This window comes from Perognathus longimembris, chromosome 5 (genome assembly GCF_023159225.1).
Source record: "Perognathus longimembris pacificus isolate PPM17 chromosome 5, ASM2315922v1, whole genome shotgun sequence".
NCBI lineage: Eukaryota > Metazoa > Chordata > Mammalia > Rodentia > Heteromyidae > Perognathus > Perognathus longimembris.
In genome coordinates, this window is record NC_063165.1 from 79819223 (window position 1) to 79831889 (window position 12667).

The window sequence follows — 12667 nt, forward strand, 5'->3', positions numbered from 1 at the left end:
TGGCGAGAGTGCTTGCCTCATATACATGAGGCCCTGGGTTCGATTCCCCAGCACCACATATACAGATAATGGCCAGAAGTGGCACTGTGGCTCAAGTGGCAGAGTGCTAGCCTTGAGCACAAAGAAGCCAGGGACAGTGCTCAGGCCCTGAGTCCAAGCCCCAGGACTGGCAAAAAAAAAAAAAAAGAAAAAAAAAAAAAATAATAAAAGGAAGCCATGAGACCAAAGGTGGATACTCTCAGGGGTGAAACACAAAGGTGCAAAGCCTACGTGCCTCTGATCATATAAGATAATATTTATCTAAATGGACTCCAGGAAATGGAAACAAGAGGGTTTTTTCTCTGTTAAAGAAGTGAAGCCACTGAATTATCCCATAGTCACAGTTATTAAACATTCGCCTTGCCAATGAATTCCCAAGCCCCCACCTCTCCAGCAATGTTATCACAGAATCACTGGAATTAATTATTACAGAGACGAGGATAATGGTGCCAGTGAATTTATCCTAATTAAATGTTCTCTCGTGAAGAAAGGGCTGGAATGTAGATCAATAACGATTTAATTTTGAATCTTTCAGGAACACTCAGTTCTTCAAACAATAGTCATTGGATGAATGGTTGTATCTCTGAGATGATTGAGCAATAGCTTTATCATCTTTCTTTTCACAGTTTGCCCAGTGCTCTAACCCACAAAGCACAGGTTTTAGGAGAGTGTGGCGTGTGAATAAGGTTTAAAGACGCATTACTTTGTCTTTGCGCCCCCTCGCCCCCCCCCCCCACTTTCTGGGTATATTTATTTGCCCCGAGTTCAGCTAAGATTGAGAATAGTTCCCTTATATTGAAGTGCAACCCTTGTTAGAGGAGCGGGGACTGTAAGAAACACCTGGAATCGTCGTCTGTAGGAGTGACATACACACCGGTGGGTGGGTGTGACTCACAGGTAGGTAGGAGTGACACAGGTGAGCGTGACACACACGTGGGTGTGACTCACAGGTAGGAGTGACGCACACGTGGGTGTGACACAGGTCGGAGTGACACACACGTGGGTGTGACTCACAGGTAGGAGTGCCACGCAGGGAGGTGAGACCGCAGATTATTGTAATAAATCTCATTTTCCGTTCCACGTCACTAGGGCTAAGCCTGTCAGCGGCGTCCGTCGTGACGTGGTGACACCGCATGAAGATGATTGGCTACCACGCCCGGGCCTGGATTCCCGCGCGCGCGCGCGCAGCCATCCTATTTACACGGGCCAGAGAGGCCTGCCCCCGGAAAGCCCAAGGGACTCCTCGCCACACGACCCTTTCCTGCGCTGTTGGCCCCGGGGTGGGGTGGGAGGGACACACACACACACACACACACACACACACACACACACACACACACACACACACACACACACACACACACACGCCCGAGCCCCTCGCTGGAGGCCTTGCGGGCGCGCCGCGTCCCCGGGCTCCCCGTGCGCGCGGGCGGTCAGGGCGCGGCGGCCCCGAGCGGGTACAGCAGGAAGCCGGTGAAGACGCTGAGGTCGTCGGCGCTGGCGTGCAGGCCGTCGGCGTCCTCGGCCACCTCCAGCCACACCTGGTCGCCGGCGCGCAGGCTCAGCAGGGTGAGCAGCGAGGCGCGCTCCACGGCCCGGGCGCGCGGCGTCTGCCGGGCGCTGGCGAGCCGCGCGCCGCGCGCCACCAGGTGCACGCGGGCCGGCCGGCCGCGCACCGCCACGTGGTAGGCGAACACGTAGAGGCCCGGCGCGCGGCAGCGGAACTTGCCGGTGGCGGCGCTGTAGTCGCCGGGCGCGGGCTCGTTGTACAGCACGCGGTCGAAGCGGATGGGCGCGCGCGCCGGCGGGAACGGCCGAGACAAGGCCGCGCTGAACGCCGCCCGGGCCGCCGGGGCCCCCTCGCCCTGGGAGCCCTTGAAGCCCCGGGCCCCCTTCTTCCCGGGGGGCCCTCGGACCCCTTGGGTCCCCAGCTCACCCTTGGGCCCCGCGGGTCCCTGCACGCCCGGGGGCCCCCGCTCGCCTTTTTCTCCCGGGCCGCCCGCGCTCCCCGCGGGCCCCGGCCGGCCCGCCGGGCCCCGCGGGCCTTCGCTTCCCGCGGCTCCTGGGCCGCCCGGCTCGCCTCTCGGCCCCGGCTCGCCCTTCTGCCCTTTCCCGGCCCGGGGCCCGCAGTCGCCGCCGCAGTCGCCTTTCGGGCCGGCCTCGCCCTTGGCGCCCTTGGAGCCCTTCGCGCCCTGGGCGCCCTGGGCTCCCGGCTCTCCGTGCCCGCCCGGGGCGCCCACCGCCCCCGGGTCGCCCTTGTCGCCCTTGGTGCCGTTCCCGCACGCGTCCCCCTTGGCGCCCTTCTCGCCTTTGCCTCCGGCCAGCCCCGCGCTGCCTGGGTCGCCCTTGGGGCCCAGTCCACCTGCAATGGAAGATCAGATGAGCGCCAGGCTAGAACCGCGGCGAGCCCAGCCCAGGCCCCCAGCGCCCGGCCATGCCAGAAGAGCAGGCAGGGAGCCGGGGTGCAGACCCGCACCCTCATCCCAGCTACCAGGGAAGCCCGACGAGAAACAGAAACTCAAATGACCGGCCCAAAACAGGGCTAGGGCCACGGATCCGCAGTGAAGCACCTTCCTAGGAAAACCTCAGACCCTGAGTTCAAAACCCAGTACCACCCGCAGCAGTACTATGAGAAACGACTGATTCGGACCCAGGGACCCTGCCATGAAATGCCATTAGCAACTGATAACCTGGCACATCCCAAAGGGGAGTAAAGTTGCTGCCTCCCAGAAGCAAGATCTTGTGTTCAGAACTCATGTATTCAGCTCTTCTCCTTTTTAAAATGTCAAGATAATACTGTTAGAAGGCTGGAGGTGTAGCTCCAGGGGTAGGGGGGCCTACCTTGCAAGGCCCCTAAATTCACCCTCCAGTTCCACTAACCCATCAATCAACCCAAGATAGGAGGACTACTGTCTCCATATTGTCGGTCCAAACTCCAAGCCCCACAGGCACAGAAATCAGAGCCTGGAAATACTTAGGCCTTGTTTTCTTTCCTTGAACAGAAAAAGAATTTTTGCCCAGTCGCTGAACAACGTCCACTGACTGACTGGGGAACGGTGGGAATTTGTATTTCCACCTTACCTCCGCGACCCATTTCAACGCAAGCGGGAAGAGGCCGGAAGGCCGTAGGGCAGTGTGACCGCACAGGGGTGTGTTCTGCTCTTACCTTGTTCCCCCGGCTTTCCTGGGTACCCTGGAGCTCCGCTTGCTCCTTGGTCCCCACGTTCTCCTTTCAGTCCTAAAATGGTAGCAAGATCAGTGTTTTTACCACGATCTCAGTTAGGACACGTCCGACCTTTCTCCCAACCATGTCATCTTCCAGTGTTTCTTTTACTAAGGTTATTTAAAAAGAAAATAGGGTGCAAGGGGGATTCGTAGAGAGTCGATGGGAGTATTTAATTCTTGCCAATAGTAAGGCATTTCAAGGAGATTTTGGGAAACTGTGAATCCTCCTATCTCTCCCTGTGATCCATGAAGCTCAGAAAAAACAGCCTCAGATGTTTTGTGTGCACACACTTAGGTGTTTACTACCACCAATTTTGAAAGATAGTTTCAATATCTTCTTTTTTTCCTATGCCCCAAGTGCCTGAAAAACAATCCCACACTATACAAATTTAAACACAGTATAACATTCTGCAATTGGCTGAAACTTGTCATTAAAACCCATCCAGGAGTGGAAACTGTTCCTTGACATAGGAGCATCAATGACAAGTCAATTTGCATTACATGTTGGAACAATTTTTGTACTCTGCTTGGACAAATGACAGAACTGTGAGAAATTGTATTTGAAAAACAAGGAAAGCATTGGAATTTCACTTATTTGCTATATTCCATTAAATGTATTCTTAAATTGAGCCTGACTAAAAGCTAATCCTGTTAACAGAGCAGCCATCCTGTTGCAAATTTAATTGTCAGTGGCAGTAGCAATAATAATAATAATAGATCATTTGCATTTAGAATTTACTATCCACCAGGTATTTACCCTATATCTTAAACATTTTTAACTTAGTGTAATTTTTGTACTTAATAAAATTTTGTATTTAATGTTAATACCAACATTTAGATGACAACAAAGTGTATTTTATCAACTGGAACATTTGAATTTAGCAAAGTTTATACCCCTCCTTTTCCGAATGACAGGACAGGCAGGCTTGTTTGTTTTTGATTTCTTTTGATTTGTTTTCTGTGCTGATCCTGGGTCTTGAACTCAGGGCCTAGGCACTGTTCCTGAGCTTTTTTGCTCAAAGCAGGCATCCTATCAGTTGAAAAACAGCTCCACTTCCAGCTTTTGTGTGGTTAACTGGAAACAAAAGTCTTGTAAATGTCCCTGCCCAGGCTGGCTTTGAAGGCAGTTGTAAGACCTGAGCCACTTGGGTAGCTAAGATCACGGCATGAGTCTCTCCTACCTGCAAGGTTGGCAGTTTTATCATTCCTTTTTAATAATAACAGAATAAATTGATGTATGAAGAAATTTTAATTTGTGCATAAACATGAGTGCATACAACCTTCCTTGGCATCAATTTTCCAACATACTATTTATAATATGATTAACGTGTGTGTGTGTGTGTGTGTGTGTGTGTGTGTGTGCGCCAGTCCTGGGGCTTTAACTCAGGACCTAAGCTCTGCCTATTAGGTTTTTTGCTCAAGACTAATACTCTACCACTTGAGTTGTAATTCTACTTCCACACTGCGGGGGAGAGGTGGGGAGAGGATATTGGAGCTAAGAGTCTCATGGACTTTCTTGCCCAGACTGGCCTGTAACCTCGATCCTCAGGTCTCAGCCTCCTGAGTAGCTAGGATTACAGGCATGAGCCACCAGCACGCAGCTATAGTTAACTTTTTTTTTTCATTTTTGTCGTGGTAAAAGAGATCTCAAGTCACTAAAAGTGATTTTTAAAAGATAGACTCTCCTCAATTTCACAAGACCTACTAGAGAAAGTCCATTGGTCATTTGCAGTTTTCTAAGTAGCTAGCTGTTCTCTTACCACTCCACATAAAATATAAAAATTGGAACTGAACCCACTACACCATCAGGAAAATCGATAGAAGTATTTTAAGGCAAATACTTGTACAAAGGGTTTCGACTCACTGTCCATTTATGAGCACCACGCATCTGGATCAATTCCACCCCTTTCATTGCCCTCTACTACCCTGAGCATGTATTTTGAAAGGTACAAACCCTGACTGGGAGTGGAGGCTCAATACTATTTTCACTCTGAGTAATCAAATGTGAACCATTGACTAGGAGCTTCTGGCTTGCACCTGTAACCCTAGCTCTTCAGGAGGCTGAGATCTGAGGATCGCAGTTCTAATCCAGCCCAGGCAGAAAGTCTATGAGACTCTCACCTCCAGTTAACCACCTGAAAATGGAAAGTGGAACTGCAGCTAAATGGTAGAGCGCTAACCTTGAGCAAAAAAAGCTCAGGGACAGCACCCAGACCTTGAGCAAGCTCCACAACAGAAAAAAATGGTTAATCTTCACCTACAAAGTAATTTTTTTCTCTCTCAAACTCATTTAAGGAGTTGAATTGATTGCACGGAATTTCCTCAGTCCAGAGGCGATGAATGAGAGCTCAGTCATTCAACCCAATGTCTTCTTTCTCTCTTCCTCTCTTTCCTTTCTTCCTTTCTTTTTATTTAACTTTCACCCTTAACTACAAGTGCAAGCTACGTCTGGAAGTAAAGTAAGAATTACCACTTTACAGAGACTGGCTGAATGAATTTCTGCTTTTCATCCCTCATCAAAGCATCTTCTTACGAACCTTATCTCATGGTGGCTCTTGGTATTTTCTTCGACTTCCAGAAGACTGGCTTCCAACACATATGAATCGCTGGGGAGGCTCAGCCTTCATCTGTATTTCACAGGGTTTTCAGCTCACATCGTTTAGTCACAAAAGGATTAAGTGTTCCCAAGAATGGAAACTGCATAACTGACAAGTGTGAAGTAGCTGGCTCTGGGCTTAGCATCTTTTTTGAAGCAATTACTGCACACTGAACGTGAAGCCCGGATGCGGTTCCTGCCCCCATGGTGAAGAGGTATGAATGATATTAGGTCTCTTGGCATATGACGCTAAGTGGGAAACACTGAGCTCCATGGACAGGTGGCATTTCTACCCATGTCAGTATTCACCGTACTGGTGACCCTGTAACCTCCCTCAGTACCTACTTCAGCACCTGCTGGGGCAGAAAGCCTCCTTCACTTATATTCCTCTGGGATTACAGGATTTCTGAGCTGGAAAAAAAATCTATGAAAGCCCTCATAGCTACAAATCTCCTTTGATAATAAACAAGATAGAGATAAATAGCGAGTTTGTTTTCCTCAACTTCTAGGCAAACTAGAGGGATTGGCTGGAAGTCACTGTGAGAAGCTTGATGCGCTCATTTTAATTCATTGCTCTGCCCACCACTGGCACAGCCTTTGATTTCAGGGTGAGCGGAAGGAAATGTCAAATTCATCTCAGCAAGCAGTCTTTCTACCTAAGCAGTGTTCTAGAGGATTGCTTGCTCTACTTAGTTCTATCTAGTATGAAAGTAATTTGATTCCTGAGTCCATTTGCTTTACCTAGAAACAGACCCTTCTCCAGAGAATGCACTCTGTGGTTTGAAGTTGCTGGGTCAGCCAGATGGTGGAAAAATGAAAAAGATAGATATGAGTCTATTTGAGTGTGTGCTTGCATGCTTGTGTGTGTGTGTGTGTGTGTGAGAGAGAGAGAGAGAGAGAGAGAGAGATGCTCACCAATAAGCTTAAATCTTCCCAGATGGCTATTTATAAAACTAATCATTTATATCAAATTAATTCCTAATATGCTTTGGCCAATTCTTTCTATTTTTAAAGATTGACTCCTTTTCAAGAATCGAGATATTTACTTAGCAAATCACTCTGCTTAAAAAATGATGACGTATGCCAGATGCCTGTGGCTCACACCTGTAATCCCAGCTACTGAGGACGCTGTTCTGAAGATCAAGGTTCAAAGCCAGCCAGGGCATGAAGCTCCATGAGATTCTTCTCTCCAATTAGCCTCCAGCTCAGGGAGTAGAGAGCAAGCTTTGAGCACAAAGGCTCAGGGAAAGCACCCAAGCCCTGACTTTGGGCCCCAGGGCCATCACACACACACACACACACACACACACACACACACACACGGATATGAGATAAATTACCTACCCTTCTCTCCTTTCTGGCCTTGTAAGCCTTGGAGCCCATTGATTCCTGGTGGTCCTGGGATCCCCCTATCGCCTGCCTCTCCTTTAGGACCTAAAAATGGAGGTTTTTAAAACCATCACATTAGAAAAATTACCTTTTGAAATTCATTAGTTCACAGCAGTCATTTTATGGACACTTCTAACTGTCAAGGTCCTAATGATAAAATCTGGTGACGATAAACTCTCCCAGAGTTCTAAGGGCAATATTTGTGCCTGATTTGCAATGCGGTAGTACCTGAGGAGATAAATGGAGGCCATTAGTACTTGTCACTGTGTGCGTAGCCGTGATCCAATGATTCGGGAAAAGGCACTACATCAACCAAGAAGAAAATGATTATCTGACACTTCGCCACCTATGAGCCACCCTTTCCACGTGGAAGTCAACACACGGTACTTAACGCTTTTAGATTTCCCAAGCATTCGCTAATTCACTGATTCGGGAACTCTCTTCTGAGACCTCCCGTGGGCCATGCCAGCCAACCAGGTCCAGGGAGGCAGCTGTCCGTCCACGTGTCAGCTCCCTGCTCCCAGAGCTGAGAACCTACCGAGGGTCCACATGCAACCAATAACCACAGGACCACACTCGGGATGATTCAAAGGACGACGGGAAAACCAATAGGGTGAGTGATGCTTACAAATAATAATAACGAACTTATACTTATCGAATCAGAAGATACTCTCCAAGAACATGACAGTAGGCAAAGCCTTAATGAATAAACTAAGATTTCCCGAAGCAAGAAATAAGTAAGCGATTGATTACACCTGGAAAGAGGAGAGTGGAAAAGGCCAGTGTGTTTTTAAACAACTAGAGGAAATGATGATACTGAGAACCAGACAGCTGGGGGAGGTGGGAAGGGAGCCCATGCCCAGCCCATACCTCATCTGGGAATTCTTGTTCATTCAAGACGTCCAACTTACTGCCAGTCAACGTGCCCCCCCCCCAACCAGGGGCTCTACACCCAAGATAATTATTCTTTCTTCAACCCTCAGCCCTATTCAGAACATAAGAATTGCCTCTCAGTTGGAACAATTTTAGGCTAGTTTTATTGAAAGTTAACCATACCTACAAACACACTAGGTGAAATTCTAAACTTTCATCTTAATTATTACAATTAAGATAGGTGGAGTGGAGAAAATTATGTCCACTGGAATTCCTCTTTGCAAGAATATTGTACTTGTTTGAAAGAGAACCTTTAATAAATTGCTTGAGATGGAGACTAAGGCAGTAGGCAGACTCAGATAATCAAAGATCCATGTCTGGAAAGAGGAATTGCATGAAGGGAAGGCTGGCCTATCTGGAAATATCACAGTGAATTTCCTTTGTGCAATCAATCTGTACTAACAAACGTAGAAAAAATACTATTAAATGGGTTACCTAGGAAGATAAATTCTCAATTCAGTAAATAAATACACCAATACCTAGGTGTAGATTCAGCCATATTATCAGAAAGCACAAACACACTCATTTAGCTATTCAGACAAATTAAAACTTTGTTTTTCTTTCTCCCAATCACATTTTCTTCTGTTTCTGGATACTACAAACATAGAAACTGAGATGGGGGAAAGGAGACAAGAGATATGATAGCAAATTGTTTAATTCTAGGAAATAAAGGAAAAAGCTAATGTGTATTTATATATACATATAATGTTCTTCAACATAATGTATTTGAAAAAAATGAATTCAACTATAGATATTTCGATCTGAAACTATGAATTATGACAAGGACTAGGAAGAGGAAGGGATGGGAACAGGGAACAAGATAATCCATCACATTTCACTGTGCTATGTCTCCTCCCAAGAAGCTTCAAGGGGAGTAGATTGATTCTGACTGTGGTGTGTGTGTGTGTGTGTGTGTGTGTGTGTGTGTGTGTGTGTGTGTGATACTGGGGATTGAACTTGGGGCCTCATGCATGCTAGTCACGTGCTCTGCCACTTAAGCCATACCCTAGCCCCATTTTTTCTTATCATTTTCCCTCTGAAATAGGGTCTCTTGCTCTTTTGCTATTTTTCCTTGGGCTGGTCTCAAACCAGCAATCCTCTCGCCTCTGTCTCCTGAGTAGCTAGATTGCAGGTGTGTCCCATCATGCCTCCACTGGATTTACCAAATACTGCCTGAACCGCGGTCAAGTTATTAGGTGAGATATGGCCACATGTTTATCGTTTTTATAAAGCTCAGAAACAATATAAATTGCCCAAGTATTCCTGGCATGTGTACATATTACAACTAGACTAAAAAAAAGTAGAAAGTTAAGTTTAAGTGGAATATTGCTTATGCTAACTATTAGCTACATCAGACATTTTCATTCAGAAACTTGCTAGAGCAAGACTAGTGACTTTCAAATGTAGATCATGAAAAATAGGTTGTTTACAGTATGTGTATGTGTGATCATGGGACCAGGACTGAAAACTAATAGAAATTTAAATAGTGGATTGGAGTAGGGTTGTTTTTCCCTTTCAAGTTTATACTAAGTTTCTAATGAAGGAGAAACAGAACAACAGAGACAAAGGGAGGAAGAAGTGATGTTTTTTAAAAATATGGGTAAAACTGGAACAAATCTATGAATTTCAAAAACAATATCCTGCCATATCAAGCTCACAGTATCCTATAAGATAGGCCCACCCTCCTACCACAGGTAAGTGGACAAACAAAAATAGTTTACTGAAGCTGGGTGCTGGTGGCTCACACTTGTAATCCTAGCTACTCAAGAGGCTGAGATCTGAGGAACGCAGTTCAAAGCCAGCTCAGGCAGCAAAGTCCATGAGACTCCAATTACCCGCCAAAAAGCCCGAAATAGATCTAGTAGATCTATTGTTTAAGCGGTAGAAAACTGGCCTTGACGAAAAGAAGCTCAGGGACAGCGCCTAGGACAGATGGATAGAAAGATAGATATAGATAGATAGATAGATAGATAGATAGATAGATAGATAGATAGATATAGAGAAAATATATATTATAGATCTAAACAATATATAATATTATATATTATATATCTAAATAATATACTACATGTAGTATATATGGTGTATATAGTATATATTTTAGATATTATTTAGACACACAGGCATAATTAATAGATAGATAGATAGATAGATAGATAGATAGATAGATAGATAGATAGATCATTCAGTCAGTGCATCAAGTTCTTGTAGGCGCTTTCTCATTGGTAGTCCTATGAAGAAGATATCATTTACTATGTTCGAAAACGATAATGAAAGAAGTAATGAAGCTTTCCCTGAGCTAGCGGTGTAACAGAGCCAACATTCTTTGCTCTTGAGCATGCTGCTTGAGAAAGAACCACTCAGACTAAGATGCATGAACTCCCCAGTGAGTCTCAAAGCATTTGTTACCCAGATTCAGAGGAGAGGCTGAACTCCAAGAACCACTGAGGCAAATCTACCACTGGGTTCAACAAACGTCTGGACATTCAAGACCCCACAGCCTTAGAAGATAGTTTAGCAAACAGCTGGGGCTCATGGACCATGCCTTAGGGTTTTCAAGCCCCACACAGCTTGCCAGACAATAAAACTGAGCGAAGCTCTGGTAAAAATGACTTTTTCCATCTCATTACAACTTCAATATTATGTTAGCAACCCTGAAATCTAGTGCCTCAGGCCACTGTCCATTCTTTTTATGCCTTAATCCAATTCTGCATAAATACTGAGGGAATTTCTCAAAGGATCCCACAATGAGATGAGATAAATCAAACGATTAGTAACAGTGCCTAATTACTGATTGTATGACTAAATTCATCAGACGAGCCACAGCAAGCGTCTGTGTGTGTGTGTGCGTGCGTGCGTGTGTGTGTGTATGTTTAGGAATGGTAAATTTGAAATTGACACGGACTACTCTAATAGATAACATACAAAAGTAAAAAACATGAAATAAAACATATGTATATATTAAAGACATTTGAATTCTTGTGTATGGTTGTGCCATCCTGGGGCTTGAACTAAAAGCCTGGATGCTGTCCCTGAACATTTTTGTTCAAGGTTAGCATTCTACCACTTAAGCCATGGCTCTACTTCCAACGTTTAAGTGGTTATCTGGAGATAAGAGTCTCACAGACTTTCCTGCCTGGGCTGGCCCTGAACCACAATCCTCAGATCTCAGCCTCCTGAGTAGCTAGGATTACAGGTGTGAGCCACCTGCGCCTAGCTTGACATCTGAATTTTTTTTTAATATATAACCACAGCAATCAATGGAAACAACTTCAGGACAAAGGCACTGTTTTGACCCAGAATTTCAATGGGGAGCAAACTCTATCCAAGACTTCATTCTCTACTTCATAGACTTGTAATCTTAGCCACAAATAACACTCCAAAAGAGAACAACCCATCAGTCAGCATACATTTCTACCAAGCAATAGAATTATTATTGACCCTTTTTAAATCAGCCATCGATGAAAATATTATACTAGTAATAAACATGTGAATCTTGGAGAAGCACAGTACCAGTGTGGGGTGCGTAGCCCCGGACTTTGGCATCTAACCATTCTAACCAATAGTAGACATTCACTCAAATCTGTGCCACTCCCTGCTGAGGCTACAAGCCTATCTGTAGCCAAGGGGCTCTGGGAGTTGTGGCTATGATTGTTAAAGTATTACCATATTTATTTTAATTTTAACACTGATTAATAACACACATAAGGGTCACCTAGGCCCGTACCCAGTCATGCGCAAGACAATGACACCCTTGAAGCAATTCCACCCTCCACCCACCTCTCCAAGGCTATACAGGTGGAAAAGGTGGCTCTGGATATTTTCAAATACCTTGATTTCCAGCCGTCCCTGGTTCTCCTTTCTGCCCAGTGCCAGGCAGACAGCAGTGACAGCAATTCCAAAGGAAATCAGCCGAGTCCAGAGTGAAGTTTGCAGAGGGGAAGAGCATAGTAGAGGCAGAGGGGGAGTCCAGGGAGGAGGGGGCGGTGGTGGGCTCGGCCACTCCGGACATGCTTGTGAAGAAGGATTCTTCTTCCTCCAGAGTGGGGCCCCTGGATGGCTTCGGATCCTTTGGTAACTCTTTCCACTCGGATTTCTTCGTAAATTTGGCATGCGGTGTGGTCTTTGCTACTGTGTCCAGACCAGCAGCAACCAAAATAATTAAAATGGTGCAAAGCCAAGAACATGCACACATTTTTGATGCTAGAACGAAGACAGAGTAGTAAAACACCTACAAATTACATGAAGTCCAACTGAAATGACCAAATGACATAAATGCATGCTTATATGAGAGAAATAAATAAACCATAATCATGAATAGGATGCATAATATAGAATGATATACTTGGGTGCTATTTTAAATGCAAGTGTATACTTGGATCATAACAGAATATTTTAGATGCCTAAAGTATTTATTATAAGGAACACTTTGCTTCCGTTCTCCTTCCTGCTTGTTTTCCCCCATGTTGCATGCTCTAAAATGGT

General features: G+C 45.7%; 1 protein-coding gene across 1 annotated transcript; it reads right to left on the bottom strand.

The window, feature by feature from the left end:
- Nucleotides 1–1472: 1472 nt before the first annotated feature.
- Nucleotides 1473–12377, bottom strand: Otol1 (otolin 1). Its single transcript, XM_048345854.1, has 4 exons — nt 12014–12377; nt 7205–7294; nt 3206–3277; nt 1473–2401 (listed from the first exon to the last, which is right to left on the bottom strand). Exons 1-4 carry the CDS (start codon nt 12375–12377, stop codon nt 1473–1475), a joined length of 1455 nt encoding a protein of 484 aa, XP_048201811.1.
- Between the last annotated feature and the right edge of the window lie 290 nt (nt 12378–12667).